Source organism: Rhipicephalus sanguineus, chromosome 1, assembly GCF_013339695.2.
Source record: "Rhipicephalus sanguineus isolate Rsan-2018 chromosome 1, BIME_Rsan_1.4, whole genome shotgun sequence".
Taxonomy (NCBI): Eukaryota; Metazoa; Arthropoda; class Arachnida; order Ixodida; family Ixodidae; genus Rhipicephalus; species Rhipicephalus sanguineus.
Window position 1 is genome coordinate 130,600,387 of NC_051176.1, and position 26,593 is coordinate 130,626,979.

General features: G+C 42.9%; 1 protein-coding gene across 3 annotated transcripts in view; it reads right to left on the reverse strand.

The window, feature by feature from the left end:
• LOC119397998 (protein transport protein Sec31A) overlaps positions 1-25,637 on the reverse strand; it is a 99,669-nt gene extending 74,032 nt beyond the window's left edge. For 2 of the 3 annotated variants that reach the window (XM_049416436.1, XM_049416433.1), the window contains exons 1-11: positions 25,556-25,637; positions 24,995-25,113; positions 24,756-24,845; positions 21,957-22,152; positions 20,213-20,308; positions 17,611-17,748; positions 16,628-16,770; positions 15,681-15,792; positions 12,632-12,928; positions 9,251-9,487; positions 1,555-1,629 (exon numbers count right to left, since the gene is read on the reverse strand). In XM_049416436.1, coding sequence (XP_049272393.1) covers positions 1,555-1,629; positions 9,251-9,487; positions 12,632-12,928; positions 15,681-15,792; positions 16,628-16,770; positions 17,611-17,748; positions 20,213-20,308; positions 21,957-22,152; positions 24,756-24,845; positions 24,995-25,107 — 1,497 coding nt within the window. In that variant the 5' untranslated portion in view covers positions 25,108-25,113; positions 25,556-25,637. Of the gene's footprint in view, positions 1-1,554; positions 1,630-9,250; positions 9,488-12,631; positions 12,929-15,680; positions 15,793-16,627; positions 16,771-17,610; positions 17,749-20,212; positions 20,309-21,956; positions 22,153-24,755; positions 24,846-24,994; positions 25,114-25,266; positions 25,286-25,555 lie in introns of those variants that run through there. The other variant, XM_049416435.1, reaches the window with a different exon arrangement.
• Positions 25,638-26,593: the final 956 nt, after the last annotated feature.

Here is a 26,593-nt window from a genome sequence, read left to right on the forward strand (position 1 = left end):
GATAAAATGTCACCATAAATGCTTTCACCATGTTAGTGACCAAGCTACGAGTATACCACTATATGTGGTACCATACACCTTTCTAGTCACACAGCATGTACAGTAGACTCTCGTTAAACGGAACCTGAAGGAACCAGGAAAATGTGTTCTATTTAACAGGGATTCCGTTTACTGAGAGATGAACAGGGGTGCAGAATTCCTGTCCGATATCAATCATATAAAAGTCAGTTGTTCCATTTAGGCAGCAGTTCCGTTTAACAGATTTCCGTTTACTGAGAGTCTGCTGTATATCTTTGCATGTGCGTCAAATGCTCTCATTAAAGGGCCCCTCACCAGGCCACATAGAAAATTTTAGTTAGACGCTGGAAACTGTTGTGTGCCGAATGAAGAGCAGTATGCCGCAAGAATTTTTCAAATCGGTTCATTACGAGCTGAGAAAAGCAATAATTCGTAGCGGCGCGAAACCATCATGCGAGGAGGCGAGTTTCAAACCCTTGCCACTCGCCCCGTGTAGCCTTCGCAAGCCAAATTCCTTCCCTGCCCTCTTCACTTGACACATACGCATGAACACGTTATGCGCATGCATGGTCACGTGCGCATGACGTGCCCGAGCCAGCCCGAGCACGCGAGCGGCGTTGCACGGCCGCTACCTTTTTTTTTTTATGTAGCGGACATGGGCGTTTTGTCGGCGTTCTCTGTGGTGTACTGCCTGTTTCTGCAGGACGGGCATGGAAGTTGAGACATTTTTACGGGCACGAGAGTGGCGGTATCATGAGCCAGTGCCACAATGTTTCCTTGGACGCGGTAGAATAAACGAGCATAATGAGTGCTCGAACGCGCTAGAACATCACTTTCGTATCCAGGGCTGGCGTCTGCTCGATGCGCTAACCGCGGGGACACGAACGCATGGGAAAGGGAGGCACATTAGCCCCGCATGTCGCTGGAATTCATGAAAAAAAAATGAAAAAGACGCACACATTCCCTTTGTGTGTCTCATTATTTCTCTCAAGTTTTATTAATCTATTCAAGGAACAAATTACACAAACTACACATGTCGTGTCAAATAATTATCGCAGCGTCACGTGCTACTGTTGGCGACGTCAGAGCACAGTCGTCTACGTCGAGGAGCGACGTCACAACACTACCATCTACGTAGGGCCATTTTCTCATGCACGTCATCCCCTCATTCTCTAAAGTACGCGCCCGCGAGAGGAAGGGCAAGGAGCGTTCACCTTGAAATTTGACCCGTTTCCGCGGCGCGTAGCGTTGCAAATTTTGGCAGACGTGATCGTGAACGCTCAGTCTATGCATTGCGCTCGTTAGCTCAAAACTGTCAAACCTGGTGAGGGGCCCTTTAAAGTCCAGGTTACAAGAACAAAAATGTGTCAACCCTAGAAGTTTAGTTTAACACATGTCGACAGTACCCAAAAAGTAAAGGTGTGGTGTACACTGAACTGAGCTGCAAATATTCAAATATTGCTTGAACTTCAAATTGCCAATTCACACATAACTTTAATAGTGTAAGCATGACTTAGAAAACAAAGAGAAATATACCTGGCTTGTCACATCATCAGGGTCATAGCCAAGCAGTGAAAGCATTTTAGCCCTTGGAGATGCCTCAAAATTAGCCTGCAAACAAAAGGTTAAAAGGAGGTCATAGGTAAAGTGAGATTCACAGAAAAGTTTCATGCATTGCAACAGTGTTTAATATAATGAGATATACACATTTTTAGTGCACTGTTGATGTACACACCTTGCACATCAAAGTCTGTGTAAATCACGAATTCTGCTACAGCATGACGATATGTCACAAACAGTCCACAGCTAGCACTTGAAATGTAGTAACATCAATACATATTCTATTCAAACTGTTTGGTGATTTATCCAATTCGAAAGACACTTCTACTATTCGAAATATTCAAACGCCCCAAAATTTCAAGATGTATTCGAAACGCACTTCTCCAGCGTAGAAGAGCTCTAAGAAATTGTCGTATCAGCCAAAGTGCCGAAAAATTACACAAAAATTACGGGAGAACTTCTATTTTCAAGCCACAATACCTCTGTCACAATGCAACGGAGTGCTGCATCATTATCACCACCTTGTCAGAAAGCATATTACTCAGTTTTCAAGTACGCTGCTTTGGCAAGCCCCACCCCATAGAAACAAATCCACAAAAAGCAAATGCCTGAAGGTTGTTGCAATGTCTCTGAGTGGCTGCCACATGGCTCCAGCAGGCCCACTAAACTTTTCAACTGTTGATTTACCTTCACCTGTTGATTGAAGTGCCCCTGTGGAAGCATGTAATCATGTTTGTTTTGAGAACAATGTTGCTTTCTAGTCTGCTTTTCTGCCCAAAGCAGCAAATGTTGCCCCACCTGGCAACATTTGCTGCTCACCCCCACCCCTCTCTACGCAAGGGGAAGAAAATATCTTTTTTTTTTCTTTTCTTTCTTTTAGGCAAATAACACTTCCCCAGAATAAAGAAGGCATGGGGGCTATGGGAACCTTTGCTTGGTGCAAGCCCCTCCCTGCTGCTCCTTGCTATATGGTCTGACAAAACTGTAGCCTTCAACACTATGCAGGCACTACCACCTTGTGCTCTCAAAGCGGCGCGATTTTTTGTGCCCACTTTAGAAGTGACGGCAACATATGGCACAAGTGAAAGCATTCTTTCGCTTATGCTTTTGTGCGGCCAATCGTGGACAGGAGTGGGGGGAGGGGGGAGGTGCGGCATCGCCATAAAGGGGCCCAGCAACACTTTTTGAACATGGTCAGAAAACGCTGCTGATCAGTTGTTGGGGGAGCCTGTGAATATACGAGCCAAATATTATAGCAGGAAATTTACTGTATTTGCACAATTGCAGGTCGACTCATTTTATTGACATTTGAAATCCGGAGTTGGGGAGCCGACTATAACATTTGAAACTGAAACAAGTGCCGCCACTTATGGCAGGACGAACGAGAAATCGGGGACGCTGTGGCATGGTTACAACATTACATTTACTTTCCGGCTTTACCTCTAGCAAATAAATATTCTGCACGCTTGTTTTGATGGAATTTTTCTTTTTTAATCTTAAGAAGCTGCTGTTTGCTATCAGGAGTGCTGCTGGTGACTGGAAGAGCAGCTCTTCTTTCAGCGATCAACACTCCCATAAAAGCTGTGCCCGCCATTTTTGAGGTGTCAATAGACCATTTTCAAGCAATCCCAGAACCCCCCGCGGGGCGCGCGAAGCACTATGGGAAAAGTGTGTACGGCGAGCCCGCCGGCTGTTCCGTCGCTCGCTCTTCGTTGGTGCCGTGGGAGCACCAAACAAAAAAACGCGTCACCGCTGGTTGACTATTATTAATCCTAAATACTACACATGTCCGACGCACCTGCATGTATCTCTACGCATGAAATGCGAAAGGAATGATGCAGTCAGTGTAGGTATTACCGAGCGGATACGTGCAGTCAAAACGTGCTATCGTGAGCAATGTGAGCTGGAACACCAAACTCTTATTTATTCAAAGATTACTTGTTCACAAGCCGCTATGGCAATTAATGGCATAGCGGCTCGTGATCGGGTTTAACCAAACTGTAGAGAGGTGTTATAGTGTTCAGGTATACAGATGATTATTTGATTTTATTTGAGAAGTCACGCGCTGTACAAAGAAGTGAACACATTCTAAACGTGTTTAAAGAAAAAGGGATGGTTCTAGAATTCACTTGCGAGATGCCTTGCTCTGATAATATGCAATTTCTTGATACATGCTTCTAAGTTTCACTATGGAGCATATTTGCGGGCAGTAGAGCCCGCATTCAGCGAAATAGGCCTTTAATTTCGCGTCGGCGCATTCGAATATTGTTAAACGAGGAAATGTGATGTCATGATTACGCACGGCATTGGAAAAAACCTTGCGCACATAAGATGAGCAGTAGTTTCCAGCTGCAAAGTGATCAAAGAAGCGGGACATCCTGCGTATCGTATCGGTTTGAAAAAATCTGTTCGCACGGCAAAGAAAGATTAACACGGACGTCCTCCATCCGTAAATAATGAAGAAACTATAAATATTGCAGTTATTCCACATATGTATAATTAAGTCGCATGGCCTGAAGAACGTAGGGAAGCGATGTGGGGGTGAAGGCTGTGTATGCCGCCCTAAATAAGCTTAGTCGCATTAAGGTCACAGGGATCTGCGGTGGGCAAAGAAAAATGCGGTCAGAGGCATGCCAATTGTTGTGCAAATTGTGTAGGAGTTAGCCGCAAATTTCTCTTTCTTGTGTCCACATGTAGATCGGCCAGACTGGTAATGTATTAATACGCGCCTCAGCGAGCATCGAAATTCAGTGAATGGAGCCGTATCATCTCGTATCGCTATGTCCGTCATGAAAATGTAATCCCATCTTCGAAAGCACAGTAATTTTGTACCACAACCTAATCAGACAACGCGAGAAATTTCGGAGGCATATCATGCCACAAATAACGCCACACATTGTGTCAGTCAACCTTCTCAGTCGTTACATGACAAGGAATTCGACCTTATTAATCGACTGTAAACACGCGCCTTGGTTGTTTGACTTTTTTGTGCCTCTTCATGACACGTGCGACACACTCCCATTATTGTATATATGCTTTTTTTTAAGCGTGCAACAAACTTTCAGTTGTGTGTGAGCGCTGGTTTGTGCATTTCCTTCCTTGTACTGCTCCTTTCTTTTTTTCGCTCTAAGTATTATCCCAACCTGTAGTTATAGCACCAACAAAGGTTAGTAAGCACTTATCGTTCGTTACATATATGGTGCGTGCGACGCATTAAATGTATCTCATTTCCCCAAATGCCGACTGCACTTTCGAGTGTACTCTTTAAATATCAGAACCCCACACTGTACTCGTCGACAGTGTCGATGGACGTTGATTCCAAATGCATCCGCGAATCATAGACCGCTCCTGGTCGATTCCACGAAAGATCAAAAAACGGTGCATACTTGATGTTTCTGATTTTCCTGATAATTTTGTATGTTGTGCACATATGACTCCACAGCACGAAATCGCAGTTCATTTTCAAATAAAAAATTTTTTCAACACAGGAAAATTTTGCAAGCGTCGCCGGTTGACGACGACCATTTTACGAAGAGTGCGTTTTCGTAAATTCGCAACCATGCTGGCAGCTACTGAAGCTATATATTACAGATATCTTTCTTTTTAGCGGAAGTAAAAGTAAAGAGGAAATAGCTCTTACCATTTCATGGAATTCTGAGCAAATTATGTATTTTTAAAAATTCACGAAAAACGCTGCGTTTTTGAAAATCAGTCATATTTGGGACTCTATGGCTACTTCTGTGAACATCTTAGCTTGTTCATATTTGCAGTATGAATAGGCCTTTATGTGAATAATGAACATCTGCATTTGTATTTCTCTAATAATTTTCAAAGTAGTAAATTTTCATGCTCGAAACACCCAAAAGACAAAAGTGCTCCTCGATTCAAAAATCTATAATAAAAAAACCCCAATCTCAATTTTGTTCAAAGTCCCACAAAATGTTCTCAAAGGACTGCAGAATGATATTATGAAAAAATATTTTGCATCATTTTTATTACAACAAAAGCAGAAAATGTCAAACAGTGTTTCCAGAGAGTGGTGGCTACTGCGTAAAGGACATCTCTAGTAACAAGAAAATACTGTAACACGTCTTTTTTCTTCTCTGAGCCTCGCTAAACAACAGTATTGATCTATTGTCGGAAAGTGGGAACTGTTTTGTAAAGAAAAAGATCGTTCTAATGAAATGCATTTGCGTGGTTTGTGACTTCACGCCAGTGTTAGACATCCCTCAGTCCACAGTAGGCACTTTCAGTTGTAGCCTCCTTTTCTTTCATCAATTTCAGTTGAGTATAATTCATATCTTGCATGCTAAAGAACGCATTCCCTCCATGCGTCCCTTATGATGTTGTGCTGTGCCAGAATTGATAGAATGGTATAAAAAGCAAGGTCTCTTCATCAATGGAAATGAATTTCTGGAGAGCGGTCGCCAAGAGGTTTGGTTTTTGTTGGCCCAAATGTGTACGTTGTCGAACCTTATGTGATCAATGCAGAGTTTAAAAAGAATCGATAATGTGAAGATTGGTGGCAGCCGTTCTGACCACGGACAAAACACGTCTTGTTTGCATTGGATCTGCTTTGCTTTGCATGTCCTTGTATCTCTTGAAGCAGTGCTGGCAGATCTGGTCTGCCTCTTGAATTGAGCGCGCATCCTACTTCATGACCCTTCGCAAAAGAGACTCGATCCGATATCTTCTACACAACGAAAATTCCGCTGCAGCGGAATTTTCTTTTTGTGCACCATGAGGTAGTCCGTACAAAAGAACTCGGTCATGGCTATAACGCCTACCCATAGCCACCTTCAGAGCGTAGGACAGTGATTGCACCAAACCAGGGGCGTAGCCAAGGGGGGGGGGGGGGGTTGGGGGGGTTCAAACCCCCCCCGAAATTTTTCAATTTTGCTTGTGTATATATACACGCACACATACAAACGCACGAACGAGCATACATAAAGTATGGTTGAACCCCCCCCCCGAAAAAGATTTCTGGCTACGCCCCTGCACCAAACTGAAGCACAATTTGGATGCCTAACTTCTATCTTGGGTGGTGTTTGGCTGACTGGCACAGCCGTGCTCGTTGCTGTAGTCTGCTCAGGCGGGAGTCTATCGTGCCGCCCTTTGCACCTGTCCGCGTAACGCATGCTACTCCGTTTACACGAAGGCGTGTAGCGCGGGCCACTCGATCCGCCACACGATCCGCACGGTGCGGATCCAGAGACCGGGCGGGAGAGCGACGAGCGGTGAAAAATGTATCGTGTAACTAACGCAATCGACACCCCAGCATTTTCTCGTGCAGAGCGACAAAGCCTGGCAAACCATGTGTGGCTGCTGTGTTTAGGTTGCACTGCGGTACTCACCGTTCACCACTGTCGCCATTTGTGATTTCTCACATTCTTACAATGCAGGATCGACTCAGCTACACAAATCTCGCGTTCAGCTTTGTTGCTTTTATATAAGCGCATTTACTAAAAAAAAAAAAAAAATTATCCGAAGGAATGAAAATGTCCGTGCTGCCCGTCGACGAGGAAATAAGTGGTGTCGCAAATACATTTAATTGGAACGATCTTTTTTCTTTACAAAACAGTTCCTACTTTCGGACAATAGATCATTACTGTTGTTTAGCGTAGCTCAGAGAAGAAAAAAGACGTGTTACTGTATTTGCGTGTTACTAGAGATGTCCTTTACACAGTAGCCACCACGCTCTGGAAACACAATGTTTGAAATTTTCTGCTTTTGTTCTAATAAAAATGATGCAACATGTTTTTTCATGATATCATTTTGCAGTCCTTTGAGAACATTTTGGGGGACTTTGAACAAAATTGAGATTGGGGTTTTTTTATTATAGATTTTTGAATAGAGAAGCACTTTTGTCTTTTTGGTGTTTCGAGCATGAAAATTTATTACTTTGAAAATTATTAGAGAAATACAAATGCAGAGGCTCATTATTCACATAAAGGCCTATTGATACTGCAAATATGAACAAGCTAAGATGTTCACAGAAGAAGCCATAGCGTCCCAAATTTGATTGAATTTCAAAAACGCGTTTTTCGTGAATTTTTAAAAATACATAATTTGCTCAGAATTCCATGAAATGATAAGAGCTATTTCCTCTTTACTTCTACTTCTGCTAAAAAGAAAGATATTTGTAATATAGAGCTTCAGTAGCTGCCAGCATGGTTCCGAATTTACGAAAACGCACTCTTCGTAAAAATGGTTGTCGTCAACCGGCGACGCTTGCAGAATTTTCGTGTGTTGAAAAAATTTTTTATTTGAAAACGAACTGCGATTTCGTGCTGTGCAGTCATATGTGCACCACATACAAAATTATCAAGAAAATCGTAAACATCAAGTATCCACCGTTTTTCGATCTTTCGTGGAATCGGCCAATAGGCAACTGAGATGTATTTTTTTTTCATTTATGCCGTAAGGCGCACTGGCGCCAAAAAATAAATAAATAAAAGGTGACGCTTCTGAGTCGCTCAACTAGTCCAACAGTGGGACAGGTGCAAATCGTCGAGAGGCCGTCGCAGCTAAAGACTGAAGTTCGTGATTGAATTGCGCAGTAGCATGTTGCACCTTGCCAAATTCATTGTGTCTAAGAAGTCCCGGCACGACGCAAGCAGAAAGCAACAGCGCGAGGCCCGCGCGCTCGTCGCGGCGTCTGCGGCGGCGTACACACATTTCCCATGAGTGCTTGCGCGCCCGTTGGTGGCGCTCGTGTGCTTGAAAATGGTCTATTGTTGATAGAAGAACCGCTATTCCAATTAGCCTTGGCACTTCAGGCAGCAGTAGTCGATGGAAGAGCATCTATTTTTTTACTTTTTTTTTTTTTGACGGCTGTGTTTGGCAAGTGGGCTGGTACCCTCCCTCCACCCTTCACATGGGGGAAAAAAACTGCGCCTCTCTATGCCTATGACATGAAGAGTGCATTTGCCCATTATCCTGTCATTTGTTTCCTTTTCCACAACTAAAAATAAACTGTTGTTTAATTTTTCATATCCTAGAGAAAAAAACAACACTGAAAGGGTTTAAACTTTAAAGTTCAAATGCAATAAAGTTATGGACCATGTAAAAAGCCTTCTTTCAAATAGTGTACATACAGAGTAGCCTCCGTGTGAAATTTTAGGTTTGAAATACAAGTGTATTCCAAGTACTTAAAAAGCTGACAAAAAATATACCAAAAGTGAAATGTATACCAAATGACACCAAAAGTGAAAAAAAAAGAAAATTGCCATAACCACTTGCCAAAGGTGACATGTGGACATATAAATGCAATGCTCTTCAGCACAAGCTCGAGTCGGTGGTGCCCATGGTTGGTCATGATGAACTAAATGTCTCAAGAGGCGATATGCTAAGAGTCGCATCATATCCAATAACAACCAGGTGCGTGCATCATCTGCTTAGGTGTTGTTTAAGGTTTGCAAGCAAAAAGTAATACACCAACCTGCCCTGCAGCTTTAAAAAGAATGCTTCGCTAGACTACTCTCTATAACCAACTTAGCCAAAGTACAATTTCATCGCAATTTCCAGATAAACATCTCCCAGAAGCATCTGGCTGGCACCTGTGCCACAAGGACAGAGCACAGTGATAGTTTGCACAGCCGTGGTGCTGGCAAAGTAAATGCAAAGTAGGAAACTCTTGCCACTGGCCAAAAGTACCTTATGTGGCACACACCTGAAGGAAAGACCAGGCGAGCCTCAGGTTTGGGTCTTCCTGGCAGTCTTGAACCTTGCGCTGACAGAAGTCAGCAAAAGTGCCAGTGCTCAAAGCAGCCTCCAGTTCAGACGACCTTGTCATCAGGGCCTCTTCTGTTACTACTTGACTGATATGAATCAGTTGAGCCACAGGCACACCACCCGATGACTGCTGCTGTGGCTGTTGCTTGGTAAATGAAATCAGCTTTCCTCCAAACTGTAAAAGCAAGCAGAATATGGCCAGCCATCAGAAGCAAAGAAACACAGAGAAAATGCAGAGCTTTGAGTGCTGCTAGAAAAAAAAAAAAAGAAGCACTGCCATGCTTTTACAGTAAAACCCCGTTAACTCGAAAATGTAAAAATGGGAATATTTTTTAGATAAACGGAATTTCAAGATTAGTGGTATCCCAGAAAATAGCCCACTGGCCATGCAGCACATACCACATGAATCTGGAACCAGTAATATTCTTGGCTGATCGCATTTATGTAATATCAGCGCTGAATAGAGCATCTGAAGGCAACAACATTCTTGACACTGAGTCAGGCAACTCACTGATCCAGATACAATGCAAAAGCCATCCAATGTTCATAACTAGAGGTGTGCGAATATTCGAAATTTCAAATACAAATAGAATATTTTCCTTAATCAGTTTATGTATGATTTGAAAAATGCATATTCTGATGTTCTCGAATATGGCGACGGAAATATATGCGGTGAAAGCGACAGATATTTGGACAAACTTCAAACCAAACAGGCATGCTAACTTCTATTGCACTTGTTTCTAAAAAAAAAATTACAGCTTTAAGACCCATGTCTCACTTTAAGAATGGAAGCAACTCTCCCTACAAACTAGCCTCATCATTTGTAAATTGACAGACAGCCAAAACATGGACAAGCTAATAAATTTTAAAAAGCTTTAGTGTTTAGATAAAATGTACAGCAGAAATTCCAGTTTTAGAAGAAAAGGTTCAGTCACCAGTATGACCTCTCATATTGTCTCTTCTCCCCAGTGCAAGACAAGCAAAATATATAAGCATTTTACTTGCAAATAAAGCTCTCTGTTTCAAAAAGAATACATACTACCACGTTTTAATGATGAACAATTAAACACCTCCAGAAATATAACTTGAGAACTTTACTCCTTTTTAGGGCCAGCTTGCAACAAGAAAAACAAACACTCAAATCACAATGAATCTGAACCCACTGGTCTATTTCATGCACTATTTATGCATGTACAGTAAAAGCTTGTTAATTCGAACCCCGTTAAATAGGAATATCTGATAATTCAGACGTGTTCCCCAATCCCGGCAAGCATAAGCATTCTATAACAACATCAAACTCTCGTTAATTCGGCCATATTTCACTGCAACCTGGTTAATTCGGATGATACTCTGAGCGCACCTAGCACAAAGCGCTGCAAATCTGAGATGCAAAGGAGTGAAAACGGCATTCGCAAACAACCGAAACGGCCGCGGGCCTTCATTGATGGCGAACAAAGCTCCAGCAGCTGTGGCAAACTTGTTTCGTTTTCGTTTTTACTCGGCACGCGCAAACCTGCATGAGCTCTATCTATGATCACGTTGATAGCGACTGAAGTCAAAGCTGTGAGAAGCAGTAGTATGGTTTTCACTATGTGCCTTCAGAACTGCATAGTCGTCATCCATGATTGTGCATGAGCGAGCCAGGTTTATTCAGCAGCATACGTGGCACTTAGCAGTTTCGTTTTGACTCTGGACGCAGGTCGCATGCGTGCCTTCATAACTGCATTGATGTCATGATCATGCCTTTAGCAACCACGGTTTCGTCCACAGCGAATGCAGCACTCAGTAGCTTAGTTTTGACTACACATGCATAAAATGACATAAAACTCAAACATGGTGGGAACTGTTGAAGGTGAAGAGCTTCAGCTGCAGTCACATTTTGAACAAAGTCACAAATGATGAAAATTACAGGTTTTACGCAGCGCTTATGCAAAATAAGTACTGGATTTACGTATTCACCAAGAAAACGAAAGTGCATTGATGTAATAGCCACTTGTTTATTGTTTTGTTGATGCTTCCGATAATTCGGCATTCGGTTAATTCGGACATTTTTTAAGGTCCCATGAAATCCGAATGAACCAGCTTTTACGGTGCACATTTTGATTAGATGGGTCTCTTTTGCTATGGAAGAGATGACAACAATCATGAAATTTCAAATATGCCATGCACGTCTTATGCTGAGTGATAATGTGGTAACAGTGACGTTCTGGCAAGAAATGGCCTCTAGCAATAACAAAAAAAAGTAGAACAATGTACACATGGCAATACAACTACATTGATCCTTTGGGGTCCGAAACCCTTTACCCACCTTCCGTCCGTTCTGGTATGAAATTAAAAAAAAGCAAAGCTCAGGTAAAAGAAGTTTGCTTACTCTTCTAGGGATGGCACATTAATGCAATGAGGAAACGAACACGAGAATCAAACACGAAAGAGGTTGTCCTGCTGCACCGGACAACGGACTGCTGCAGCCATGTTGCGTTGGCGGGAGGGGCCCGAAAACGGACCGCAAAGAGTTAATAAAGAGCAACCGGAAAAAACACTGTGTAAACTAAAAATTTACTCACATTAAAGGAGCACTGACACCAAAATTTTTCATCTTCTTTTTTCTGTTGCAATAAGTAGTTAACGACCCACTTATCACGGCTGGAAAGCTCGTTTGCTCGAGCGCGGGATCGTTAATTATTTGGAGACTGTCTTATAGTACCCAGACACAGTTTCAGTTTCAGAGAGCACCGAGGGAGGCGGGACCCAGAGTGGTGTTTATGTAAACATAGCTGGCTACGTGAGCGCACAAAACCGCGCGCACGTGTTGACAACTCTTTTCAACGAAAGCTTCCTGGGTGCTGCTACAATGCCCTCTGAGGCGCTGTAAATATGCGTGACCCCCCCAAGATGCATTGCCGAGGCGAGGCGAGGACATGAGCCTTTGTACTCCCGCGCAAGCCCCCTCTCCTTTTCGTTGAAAAGGTCTGCTAGAAGAGAGTGGGACAGAGCGCCCGCAACAATCGTGGCAGCCAACACAAGCTCGTGAGGCAGGTGGCAGTTGGTTGTTTACGAGAACACCAAAGGCGCGTTTCGCGTGCAGTGGCGCGACGCGCACTTTAAACGTAATTTTAAATATGTTCTAGGCTATATTATCCATTGATATTTCGTAGATGATGCGTGTGTGTCCACACAAATCTATCCCACAGGTTATCTCGCCTTCGAATTTTTTTGTGTCAGTACTCCTTTAAACTGCTACAATATGCAAACATTAAAAAAATATTAAAAGTGACGGTTTAATGGTCCTGAGCCCTTGTCACTCAAGGAAAACACGCACCCCAAAGGAAGCACCAACAGGCTTGCGGAGCCACTTCGGTGGCTTGAGGAGAGAGATGGTGACACCCCGTTGCTGTTGTTGCTGCTGCTGGTACTGTTGTGGCAGTTGAGCCAGTGTATCAGCACCAGGAAAGGACTCCGCAAGCTTGGGGCTTGCCTGGGCCTGCTGCTGCCCTCCGAGGAGCGAGTAGATGCCCACATGGCCGTCAAAAGAAGCACTCGAGATGACTGCTGGGTTACGTGGGCACCAGGCCACATCGAAGTGCCATTGGTTGCCAGTTGGGATTTCACACACAACCTGCAACACCAGAAGTACACTTTACAGCGGTATCAGAAGAGGATGATAAATGAAAAAGATGAACTCCTCCCAAGAAAAGGTTCTGACATACCCACCATTCCACCTGAAGATTCAGCGTATTACAGTGGAACCTTAAAGGGGCTGAGACATCAAATTTGTGGATTGTGCGTTCTTTGTTCCAAACGTTTCTTACTGCTCCAGGAAGCATAACACACACTCAAACGTTCATATATTTTCGGTAATTAGTTTCAAATCGCGTTATATGATCGGCTTTCGGCTTCGGTTTCTGGGCACCGAGCTGAACAGTGACATCAGTGTCTAGGATGCTTGGTCACGTGGACCCACAAAGCCGTAACGCACACAGTGCTGCATTGTCTGTACTCGCATACACGCAGTGAGCAACCGTCCGGATGCTTTCAACACTCGCTAAAATTCTCTAATAGAGAATTTTAGTATGCACAATATTCCAGTATACACAGAGGTATTTGCGAAATACTGGGTTACCAGACAATGGTATCGACACCTTGCGACGCTTCGGACAACCACAATTATTGAATGTTTTTGTTTTCAACGAGTGTCCTTGACGAAAAAATTTTTGAAAAGGCAGCACATTCGAAATTACGCCACTGCCAAGAATTTACACCAGCAGAGAAGTAGAACAAACTAGGTCTTGGCAAAAGCAATTCTGTGTTTGCCTGGTTCATCTTAGCACCACCAGATGGCTCCACTTATCCAGCCCCTCATGTTTACAGCTACAGTAACCCAGGCGCTGACGTAAGGAAGCGTGCACACAAATTAAAATTCTCTCATGTCTTCCAGGTTTGTGTGACGATGCAGAGCACTTTGCAAAATGCCAGAAAGCTTGGCTAGTTCGGCAACACACTCCGAAAAACTAGCGAATGTGGGCTCTCTCTAGGCTTGACAAGTGCAGCGGTGCTGCAGGTCACCGCTCATTGCACATCACTCTTATGTGGTAGGACGTCATTAAAGCTTTCGTTACGCTTCCTGCACAGTGACGTCGGTTAGCGATGGGTCTTGATCGTGAGAACGAATATTTAGGCACACTTTAGTAGCAAATTAAAATATATTTTAAACGTCTGCTGTGTCCAACACTTTGTGCGGACTGTCTATGCATACAGAGGAAGCCTACAGCAGGCATTTTATAGCCTCAAAATTAGGTGCCTCAAAATTAGGGCAGGAATGTGGCGTAACTATGTCCTAAACAATAGTACATACTACATACTAAGCACTAAGTACAAGTTTGCATCTCTTGACGTGTTGCACAACTGCTAACAAAAAAAATTAATCTGATACCTCAATAAACGTTGCCTAAAATGTACACTGAATACAAGGCTTTTCTTTTTCCTTTTTCTAAAGCCATGAAAAAATTCCAGCTTTCTCAGATGAGCATGCGATAGCACAAAGGTGATAACAAACTGCATCTTAAAACTTTGGCAGGGTATACAGCAGTAGTCGGCTTGCCTGATTTTGCCCAATCTAGGTGTGTACATTTACAGTGGAGCCTCATTTCAAATTCCAAAGGGACCAGAATTTCTCAGAATGAAACAGAGTTCAAGCTATAATGGAAGCCCCTTTGAATATAGCACCAATGATCGAAGACACATTCCTGGATGGGTACATGGCTACTGCCTGTGCCATCTTAGCTATGATAGCGGGGGAGGGGGGAGTAAGCACGCACAAGTTTTTTTTTGGAAGTGGGAGCTGGGGGTTGTTGGTTGAAGGAAAGTATTTCAAATGACATATAGAGCAGGCAACCTCTGTTGATTAAGTGGCGAAGGCCACATCCTCTCCTGACAGCTGGCAGAGACTCCGTGGCCGTAGGCGAGTACACTCTAGTGAAAAGGGCAGAGGGGAAAGAGAAAGAGCACACACGCGGTGGAAAAGTTTGAGGAGGAAACAGGGGTCAGGAAAGCATGAGACTACCCTGCTGCACTTGTGTACCTTGCATGGAGTGCATATGGCCCAGCGAGCCAAGGTGGTTGGTATGTATATATATATACGTGTGAGCAGTCTTCCCCCAAATCAAGTGCAGGCAGTCCCGTTATCATAAAGTTATAAAGGCTGATGCGAGAGGCAACGTGATGCGACTTATTCTAAAAAGCATTTCATAGGCACGAGAAACTTCAGTGTTTGAATTCGCGGTAGTTTTTCCAATTCAAACACACAAAACTTTGCCAGAGCTAGCTGTGCAGTTCAAGTTATGCTTCAAGTCAACTGAAGAGATTTCAAATTAATACCACATTGCCGTATTGGGAAAGAGGAGAACATATTCATTATTAATTATTTCTGGGGTTTTACGTGCCAAAGCCACGATACGATCATGATGCATGCCTTAGTGGAGAGCTCCGGAATTTACAGCCCTCTGGGGTTCTTTAGCATGCACTTAAATCTAAGTACACGGGCCTCTAGCACTTCACCACCATCGAAATGTGACCGCCGTGGCCGGGATCGAACCCATGATTTTCTGATAAGAGGATAATGTGTATTCAGCTCAACACGCCATGCTAATGGCCCTTTGCTTTATTATATAAACAATGACAATTACACTCGCTAGATTCAGGATCTAAACTAAGTACATTTTTTTATTTCATTTGTTATGCATAAGTGGCACATCGGAAATGATTCACCAGACATGGAACAGCATGAAGGTTGCCCACTCAACCGAAGATTTAAGCGAATGTCTCTCACCTCTTTCATGTTCAACAAACAACATTTCTTTAAAACAGCTCACCTCTCCACCCTGTACATTAGAATTTGGGTTCCAGCAGAGTATCCTGTTGTCCTTTCCACATGACAACAGGAGGTCTGGGTCTTGTGGGCACCAAGCAATAGCCAGAACACCCCTGCAAGTGTGGGCAGTCAAGTTTGACACAGTGAACTAGACCACTCAAGGCCTCTTGCATAAAAAGGTACCACAGAACAAACAAGTGAATAAAACTCTCTCATTATGCCTCATCAATCGGTCATGGTACAGACTTCCCAGAACTTCAGAATCAGGCCATTGTATATCGCACGTCTGTATATACTATACTGCACTCCAGTGCCAAAAGGGTCAGGTTTAACAACAGCTAAGAGGAGTTCAAGCATCAGCACACTCTGTTTCTATGCTTCATTCAACAAGAAATGGCCCTATAATGCACACACATGCAAAGCATTACCTTTATTTTTTTATATATGCATCATTTTTGCAAGGAAGGAGTGCTCAAAAGCTTGCTGTTATAGTGAGCCTTTAGCTCCTTAATCTTCTTAACCAATAAGCAATTTAACTAGAGCGATACAGATGCTCACCAAATCTATGACATCATGGCGAGGTGTTGTCACAACTTCAAGAACAGTGTCGCTGCCCTTTAAAGGATTATTTTATGGTTTTTCCAATCGTCATGAAAATAGTAGTTTTGCTTTTGCAGACGTCCAATTGGCTAATGCAGATTTACTACCTAGTATATGTTGGTGGTGTTCTTCAAGGAATACATTATGTTTTCGACTTAAATGTACTGGATCAGAATGGCCTAAATAATTTAGTATGATAGTACAGTACTTGTTTCTACAAACCAGTTTTGGCGGGAGTACAAGAAGAGAGATACGCCACAACATCATAATACACTTCCTCACTCAGTTTCTGCAATGCGAATAATTATCACCCTAATGCAGTCACAGAGGCAACGCTGATCCACTCACTTCTGATGGTGCTCGAGGGTCTTTAGTGGAGAGGTGGCAAATCGCAAATCCCAAAGTTGCACCACAGGTGCATGGTCATCCTCAGAGGCCAGGCACAGCTGAGTGGCCACTTCAGGGTGCCATGCCACAGCCTTACAATGCACCTGCATGCAACACTACTTTGTATAGGCAGCCCCACACCAAGTTGCACACACTCAAAGGTGTGCAACTTTACAGCATGCTCACATACTTTATGCTGTTGCAGTAAATGAGTTCAGTGTCAGAGGATTCAGTTTGCATATATAGTACAGTCCGCACCCCTTAAAATGAATCTATGTACAACATACTTTTACAGCCTACGTAACGTATTGCGGTGATGCATACGAAGAGCCGAAAGGGTCCACTGTCATGGAACATAATAGTATGTGTTCCTTAACTACATCGCACGCAAGCACCGACTATCTTCTGTCGCGGTGTGCTACTACATCAAGCAACTTTTGAAAGACAGAAAAGTCTGTGTCTTCATTTTTCCCAGCAGACAAATAATTCCAAATAAGGAAATTTGTAATCGTGCTTCTTGAGCATAACTGCCATTACACCCACGACTGTCTTACTGGCAAGTAGTAATAACAAAGTCAATGTCTCACGAAGTTGTTTTCTGTGCACAGCTGATTAAACAGGTTGCTTTACATGGCAAAGTGTGCAACATCTAAATTACACTGAATGAAAGAAACGTACCTCCAACATCACAATCAATCCCTGTGCATTATGTATCTGCCTAGATGTTAGGTAACTATATTGTACTGAATATTTATGACTAATTAATCTTTCAAAGGTCTGGCAGTTCCTTGTAATTTTCTCGCCAGTTAGTTATAGTACAATTTCAAAGTGTTATGAGATATTACGTCAGTCTCTGCACTTTATGAAATATGCTATCAACGTGCATTTTTCGCTCACAACTAGAAGCATGACACAAGAAAGTGCAGAACACTGTAAGAACTAACCCTGGCAGTAGTGTCCGACACCTTGATAATGGGCTCATTCTTGCGCAAGTCCCAGACAATGCATCGTGCCGGAAAGGTAGAAGCCAAGATGTGCTGCACTTGCCGATTCCATGCCAGGCAACTGATGTCTTCATGTGGCTGTCCAATAAAACATTATTAAGAGACTGGGCATCCTTCAGTCATTGTGAGCTGTACAAGTTGGTTACTGGAATGGTGGAACACATTAATAGGGTTCATTAGATAGAGAAACGAATATGAGTGGAGGTGCTGGAGATGATCTGAATGACTCTGTTAAACTTGGTTTTGCCAGATGCTGTACAGTCAAGGCCTCACATAACAAAGTCAAACTTGCAGTGCAAAAATTCATTAGAGCAGTGGTTCTCAAATGGGGGTCCGCGAAGCCATTTTTGGGGGTCCGTGAAAACCCCTCGTCGAAAAAAAAAATAACACGTTTTTTTGGAGCCAGACTATGACAACGGCCCCTTCTAAATTTTTGTATGCTTCACCGCATGACAATTTTGCATTGCAGCGGAGCTGACTTATGTTTCACCTTTTCTATGTGATGGCTGTAATCAATAGAGCGAATTTGGGCTGTAAAGCTTTTGTTGCAGCTTTCTACGACATATCACGCGAGCACGCTTTATCCAGGCTTGCATATTTGAAGAGCAAACATAGCTACAAACAGGTTGAATGTGGCTGCAGAACGCACAACTTATTGACAAGCTGTCACGATCGAATCGGCGTGGCACATTAGTTTGACCATTCTTTGCCAGGGAGAAACAAAAGGCACCTATTTCACAATGCATGTTGTGTTAATTTCTTACCCCCCCCCCCCCCCTCCTTTTATTTTTTTACTAACTGCAAGGGGTCCCTCATCCCTTCCGCCGGATCACAAGGGGTCCCCAAAACATTCACGGCTGAGAACCACTGCATTAGAGGTTCCTGTTTCAACAGTTGTATTAACTTCACAAAATTCTGGAATGGGCCTGCATCTATTAGTAAGTACACTCTGCTGCTGAAGAAGAGAAGAGCTGGAGTAGCACGATTGCTCGCCGCGAGAGCAGGGATGAAACTCAAAGCGAAGAAAAAGCTCCAGATTACAGCTTCCTCGCAAGCCCAAGCGAGAGTGCATGGAGGCAATACCAGGAGCATTTTGAAATTATGACAGCTAACACGGTGGCAGAGCAGACAACATGTCAGGCTTTACCCTAATATATGTGTGCGTACTTGTACAGAGCAAAAGCCAGCGCCACTTCATTGTAACGCAATAGTACCTGCTGTCATGTGACGCCAACTGTCCTGAGCAATTTGTGTGCAGTGAATCGCCTACTAAGCTCGCACTGTGGGAGTGCCTCTGCAGTGAGGCCTCCTCATCCCTGCAAACTTTCTGACCGTGCTAAGGTGCGGTGTATATTTTGTTAGGCCCATGCGGTGGTGGCGATGCTGCTTTACTTTCTAACCACGGTATGATTTGAGGCGCGGCGTAGTGGGGGACTCCGGATTAATTTTGACCACCTGGGGTTATTTAACGTGCACCTAAATCTAATCACACGGGTGTCCTTTGCATTTCGCCCCCATCGAAATGTGGCCGCCGTGGCTGGGAACCAAACCTGCGCCCTCGAGTTTAGTAACACGACGCCCTACATGCTAAGCTACCACAGCGGGTGCAGCTAAAAAGATAGTTGAAGATGCATATTATGATAGGATTCTTAGCGATAAGTTCTACTCGGGTGCTTGTGGGTAGCCAACATCTCGTCTCCATGCATTTCCAATGCTTATCTGCATAGGCATGGTGCGCAAGTCCCAATCAGTGATTACAGCCGGCCTTTGTAAGCGAAAAATGCGCAAGATCTCTTGGAGCACAGCGTGGTGCCTGCTACACTGTGGGGCAGGCTACGCGATGAGTTAAGGGGCACAGTCAGCTTTTAAACGAGAGAAAGTGATAGCATAGTGATGTGTTCCCTTCCATTATCTCGACGGTGTTTTTTGCTGCCCATTGTTTACCACTCTTTCCATTGTTTACCACTCTTTCATTTGTTATATCAGCAGTGGGCATGCAATGTGCGAGAATTTTGAACTGAAACTGCATCACCTAGCAACTTAACTAAATTGCAAAAAAAGACAAGAACAGAAATAAAACATGTTTTTCAACAGAGCTAACCTTGGGAAACTAAAGTAGTTAGTTACATCATGGATATTTAACTGGGCGTCATTATAAATAGAGGCTTGACTGTACACACACAAAGTCAAGATTACGAGAGTGCTGTCCCAAACAAAGAAGTTAAATTATGACTATGCTTTCATCAAAATTTGTAGAATATGCGCTCTAGCCTACTGGCACTTGCAGTGTACATATAAAACCAGTATCAAGACAACATAGATATTTTACTATAATGTGAAGAAATGACGAGGACACTTGCATACACAACACTGTATTGCAAGTTTGAAAAGCCAGCAGCACTCTAGACGGGAAAGCGAAGTAGACGCAAGACAAGCACTAAATAAATCGGGAGTGATGTGCTTAGGTTACAGAATTAGAAGTAGAGTTATAAAAAAGTAACATTAAAAATGACAGCGCAGCAGTGAAGGGCCATTTACCCACCTGAGATTTGGCCCCGGGAGTCATAGGTGCATTGGGACTATTAAGGTCCCAGATGAAGATTTCTGAATCCGTTGACCCTGAAGCCAGAAGATTTGCCTAGAAAAAGCATGTTTTCAATGCACCTATTCACAAAAGTATTCTGCAAAGTGACCAAAATTTCCTTCTCGTCTTACTGAACTAAATATGCCTGACCAGTTTGAAACATGTACACTTGACGTGCATTTTAAACTGATCACATTAGAAGTAGATAACCATTCATGTAAATAATCATTTGTGCACTCTAGAGGTTAACTAAGGCTTCAAGCCAAATACGTAACGCTGACAGCTACTTCAACAAGCAAACAGAGAGAGAGAGTCAAGATTCTGGACCTTATCTTGTTTACAAATAATGTTTACCTTGCATGCATTTTCTTTAGAACTGCATTCTTGCTACTTTGCCCCTCTACTCCACCACAATGCAACACGGGTTTACACCCCCCCCCCCCCAAGTTAAAATCCTGCAGACGTCCATGTTCCTGGCGCAAAAGAACAAGTATCAAATGTTAAACAAGAAATGCATGCAGGATACAGACGTAAAAACTTTCTAATTGTGTACTCCTTTAATTGTGTACTGTAGGTCACTTTTTAGCAGCATGAAAGTCAATTCAAAGCAGAAAACACAGTCTCTACATATATCTCTCGCTGTTTTCTTGAATAGCTTTTGCTAGAACAGTGTTCAACATCTACAAGTATCACAGGCATTTTCAAACTGGGTTTTGCAAACCAAGTTTCACAGGTAGTATTTTAGGTTTGTGTTAATGGCTGAATCTCAATAAACACTGTTTCCCCCTTCCCTTTATTATCTAAGTTTCTTTTTTCTGGGATCACTTTCAATTTCACTCGAGGTTTTATTACACTAATATTTATTAAAAGTTCATTAATATATGAGAAATAATTTCACTGTAACCTGCCAATAAGGAATCCTAGCTAGTAAACGCACTACCCTTTCGCAAAGTACAGGGTCACTGCAGACATGGTCAGCAGCAGCAATGCTGATATTCCGCGACACTTCTGTCTAAACATTAAACATGTTTTTGTGTTACGTCCTTGCTCATGTTAAATAAAAAAAAAAGGATGTACGCTAATTTTACAGGTGCAGACCCTTTACACCAGCAGCTACATAGGATGTTATTAGCTATTCCAATCACAGTTCTGTGTGTTCACAGGTTAAGGTTTATGCCACTAGGTGGCACCACCAACCCGGCCACTCTGGCAACCCAATAATCTGAAATGGGCAATATGCTTATGGTCAAGTTCAAACTCCTAGACATCTGCAAAGGTGAACACATATGCAGCCAAATAAGTGCAATGTTCTAGCAGAAAGTCCACTAAAATAGCAATGCTGCTCTGCACTGGTGTAGAAGAAAACAGGCATCCTAATGCATTCTTTCAGAGTCCACAGCTGTATATTCTGCTGACAGATATTTCACCACACCAAGGACAATGAGCTAGGAATGACTCTCAACAAAAGTATGACAAGCTTATAATAACTGAGCACAACTCAACTTATATATATGCTTGCAGCCAGGAGCCAATAACGTTGCACTCGTTATTAACAGAAAACATCACCGCCATACACAACACAGTTTGCACTATGAAATGGGAAAACAGATATAGGACTTGCTTTTTCAAAGTGGCAATAAGTTTAATCACAAATGCATTCAAACTGAAGCATTGAAACATTCAATAACATCAAGCAACCCACCTGAAACGTGTTGAAATCAAGTGCATATACAGGGCCCGTATGCTTGTTCTTTTGGCAGATGAGTGCATCCTCCCCCTTGATGAGCTTTGCTGGGTCATAAACCAGGAGGTTGCCAGCGTCAGCACCGCCAACAAGCACACCACTGGCCAGTTCGCCATCTGATATCCCATGGCAACCCCAGGCTATCTTATGAAACCTGAGTACATAATACACAACACTCAGAGGCAGAAGCAACCATAAAGCTGCACTGTATTTTTTAAAGAAATTTTTTAAACAACCAACTAGTAACACCAATTCAATTAAAGCTCTTTCTTATAGACAGAGCACCTCGGCAATTTCGTAATTACAAAGATTAAACAAGAGATTAAGTACTGGACAAGCACATCCTTATGCTGTCCTTTACCTTTCTTGTTTTACCTTTGTGCAACAATGCTACTTTGGTACACCCATGAGCAAAAGTATATCAGACCACATGCTTCCTGAAAAAACTGAACTTATTCGCAATTCAGGCACACACAGAGACTGCAAATCATGAGTGCAGTAGAACATTCCTACTACCAAGTTTGGAGTGTAATGCTCAATATCAAGTTACTTTCATAGGTGGGGAAGAGAAATTGGCTTTATCGCAGAATCCCTGGTTTGCATACTTTTGTCCACAAGATTACACTGTTGACTAAACTGAACCTCTTTCCATAGAACATGCCTTCTACATTAATGTGCATTTTTCATTAGTTCCATAGGAATGTAAGACATTTCTTAATGAATTCATGGCACCTTATAGCATAATGCAGGCAAGAAAAGTGAGCACAGGATGCATGCATATGGAATTATGTGGGTCTCCATGCCACACACCATTCACCACCACATTATTCTCCACGTTACTCATTTAGAAGAATGTGTGCAGTAAAACTGTAGTGCTATCAACAGTTTTACTACATTTACAAACACAAAGAGTGAAAGAATTAAGAATTCCTGAAAACCACAAACATTCAGCCAATACAGTAAATGTGTTAAACCCACATGAATTTGACACAGCACACAGGAGTACTTCAAAAGACAGAACATAGGAATGATTGCTTACCCTACATTATATGTTAACCTATCTCGAGGGCAAAAGTGCAAGTCAAGTCCTGCATTACATTTCTCATATTATGTGGGAAAGGAGGGGGCTTTATGGATGTAGAAAAACAGCTATGCACCTATTGAGCAGGGAGCTCTTGTTTCGCCTTCTTGCAGAGGAAGTACCTGGTTCCTTTTTTTTTTCTCCATTCTTTCAGCTTCAAATCTATGGTTCTCAAATTAAAGAGCACCAAAAAGCCTCCTCATATCCTATCACTGTGCTTGATCAGCATAGCTCTGTGATCAAGCTGGCCTAGTTGTGTGCCTTGAACTGAAACTGGAGTCTTCACATGCTTTGTACAGCATTTGTAGAGGCAACCAAAGCACAAATTTTCCGTCACTTGAATGAAGTGTTAAGGGCACATGATGCAAGTTTCAGCTATCACTTTTGTCAAGCATTTACTTTTTGAAGCTCTATGATGTGCCAAAAATTGCCTAATATGGCTAGAAGATAAAAGTTCAGCGTTCACCTCATGTGGTGCATGGCATTATTCACGGAATACTTTCTATGAAAATGTTTCCAATGGAAAGCTGTCAACCAATTTGCTCAGGTGTGGTTAAAGGATTATAAATTACTACATATCCATGGAGACCGTCGTTTTCAAGCAAAACATTGCCAATGATTTCCGTATAGAAACGTGATTCGGCACAGTATATCTGCAGAAAAGCTGCAGCCATAAAATCCTGGAGGGACAACAAAAAAGTGTCCTCTTTTAACTGTTGGATCACTATTAATATCTCTTGATCTTTGAAAATAGACATGGGTTCACTTCAGAACAAATCCAAACACTTCCTGTTCATAGCAAGCCCATAGAACATACAATGGCCTCGTTTCCTATTGACATTACGTTAACATGTACTATCCCATGCTAGCAAAGGCTGCTCCACCAGTCACACATTTCAAGTCCCAAGACTCACGTTCAAATAAAATATTTAAAAATTCTTGCAATTTTCAATTAAGGTGCTCATAAGAGACAACTAGCTTTAGCCCGGACAGAAAAATTACGCTAGCCTGTAATGTGTCACCTCGTGCCAATTACTTTGCAAAGGTGATGTCACAGAGAAGCTAGAAAACTGCAAAGAGAGTGTGCCGTGCGTTTATTCTAAGTGGTCGTGAACTCTGCTTACAGCATGGCTGACACTGGCAGATTGAATTCAGCTGCTGCTGGAACGTCCAGATCAAGTTTGTCCCTGACACTACTAAAACTGTGGCCATATCGCGACGAATATACAAGACGCTGCTGGCAGGCAGTGCTAGCACACACGCTTGTACAGCAGCAGAATAAGCAGACACGTTGCACAAAGCCCTGCTATGTAACACTTCAGTTCCAACTCGGGTACTTCTACCTGGAAGAGTACAAAACGTCCCAAAACACGACACATGTTTATACCAAACACTGTATTCAATATAAATACATGTATAGGTAAACAAGGGCAGATCAAGAAGCAACAGGCTGTTTTATTGCTCTTTGATCGACCTTTAATTTTTTCCGTTTCACTTCCAGGACAACGAGATACGCACGATATCACCTTAGATAAAAAAGAAAAGAAAATTCACCACAAGCCAACTGCGAGACACACATGTCAGTAAAGATTTATCGGTTTTCGCTGAAACTAACAAGTCCCATTCGGACAAACCCGCCACATGCTGAACTGCGGAATGGTAAACATTATGCCCACCTGTGATCTGAATCTAGCGTTCCGACAAGTCCCATATCCAATCCTGGTTCCGTAAGGTTCAGTGCATATATCTCCAGTGCAGCCGACGTGCTGTAATGCGCCGAGCAAATGAGTGAGCTGGCCGCAATCACAAGACAAACGCGGAAACTGGTAGAAGACTGCGATAAAGCATGTCACACACATCTAAGAAAGAAAAGTTCATGAAGGGCCATAAGAGAAAATCCCAGCGGCAAGAGTACCTGAACGTAGAATCCAGCTGCTGGGCGGCTGTGCCGGCTGCAATGTAAATCGGGTGGTGCACCGCCGGCGACCAGGCGACGTTGGCCGTTCTATCTATTTCTTTCACCTTCATGTTTGCCTGAGAAACCGGAGACAGAAGCAAAACTAAGCGGCGAGTTACGGAAGATTCAAAAGCTGCTGCCACGAACAGCAGAACTGCTCAAGTTTAATTGACACCCATTGAACGACGCTCGGACAGACAGACGTTCCAACGCGATGGCAAAAGACTTACGAACTGGTATTTCTTTAAAATGGACCTTGATGACTGACACTCGCGACTTTTCTTAATTAGTTATAATGCAGCGCTCGGGAAAATGCACAAAACACAAACGAAGGCGAAGCGATGGATGGCGATTTCTCTTTCTTCGACTACCATCAAAAACAGCTGAGCTTAAGGAAACTACTCGCTTTTCACAAATTACTGCTGACAGGCTTCTGCGTGAATCATCTGGTAGACTCAACAGGTTTTATGATTAAGCTCAACGTCCAGAATAACGTCGAAAAAAAATTAGGAAGAGTACCGGCAATCAAATCCAACGTGGCAATAAGATGCGTGTCGCTGTTCCTGCGCCCCCTGGGGGAAGTTTTTCTTTTGACAGCCACAGTAGCCACAACCACAGCCAGAGCTTTAGCCACAGCCACTCATAACCATCGCAAAAAAAAGAATGTTAGTATCTACAGTATTCTGTACAGTATCTTAGTGATCTTACTTCTAACTCTCAATGTCTGACTCCGATCGTTTTAAAGGCTCTCTTACAGCAGAAACTTTTCTAACCACGAAATTTCTCTGTAAATGAGAGGGAAAGACTGCAATCGCAGTCTTAGGCACTTATGACTGATTTCACAGGCAACACCACGACAATATGTTAAACTGTCTTTCGAAACAATTCGTTTTAATAGTTCTTCTTATTGTTATCAGGACTATTCCGAAACCGATACACATCAATTTCACCGGAAAGCATATGTTCGCGGAGCACATGGGCGCTCTAATGCCCGTGATAGTGGAGAGTTATTTTTGATATTATTTTTGTTATGATTTTTAGGTTGTGTATAGCCATGTACATAATAGTTTGATGTTCCCCTTACGCTATGCCCTGTTGGGCCTGTAAGGTATTTTGAATAAATAAATAAATAAATAAATAAATAAAATGGATGAGTGCGTGGCAAAGCAGCGCCTGCCAAAGAAAAGCACTTCAATCAGCTGCTCTTGTGGCTCCTAATGTCACACCGCCATAAAGCTAGTCAAAGGCTGAAATGCAGTTTTAGATAGAGCCTTTAGATGACTCATCAGACGCGAAAATTGACCGTCGGCTGCGTCGACACGAGCAATGCAAAAAATCGCCACCACCGTGATGACGTCACATATCGCCTAAATTTGTGACATCACCACATGATATCGTCGCTTGGTCAAAGGTGGGCTGATCACGGAGGCAGTGCAAAAGCCAGGTGAGGTGCACAAAAGCTCGCAATGCCTCCGATCCTGGAGGCTGTGCAAAAATCATGTTGCAGGAAAAGAAGAGGAAGCTGGCTTTGACCATTCGTCTTAGGCCAATGCGTAA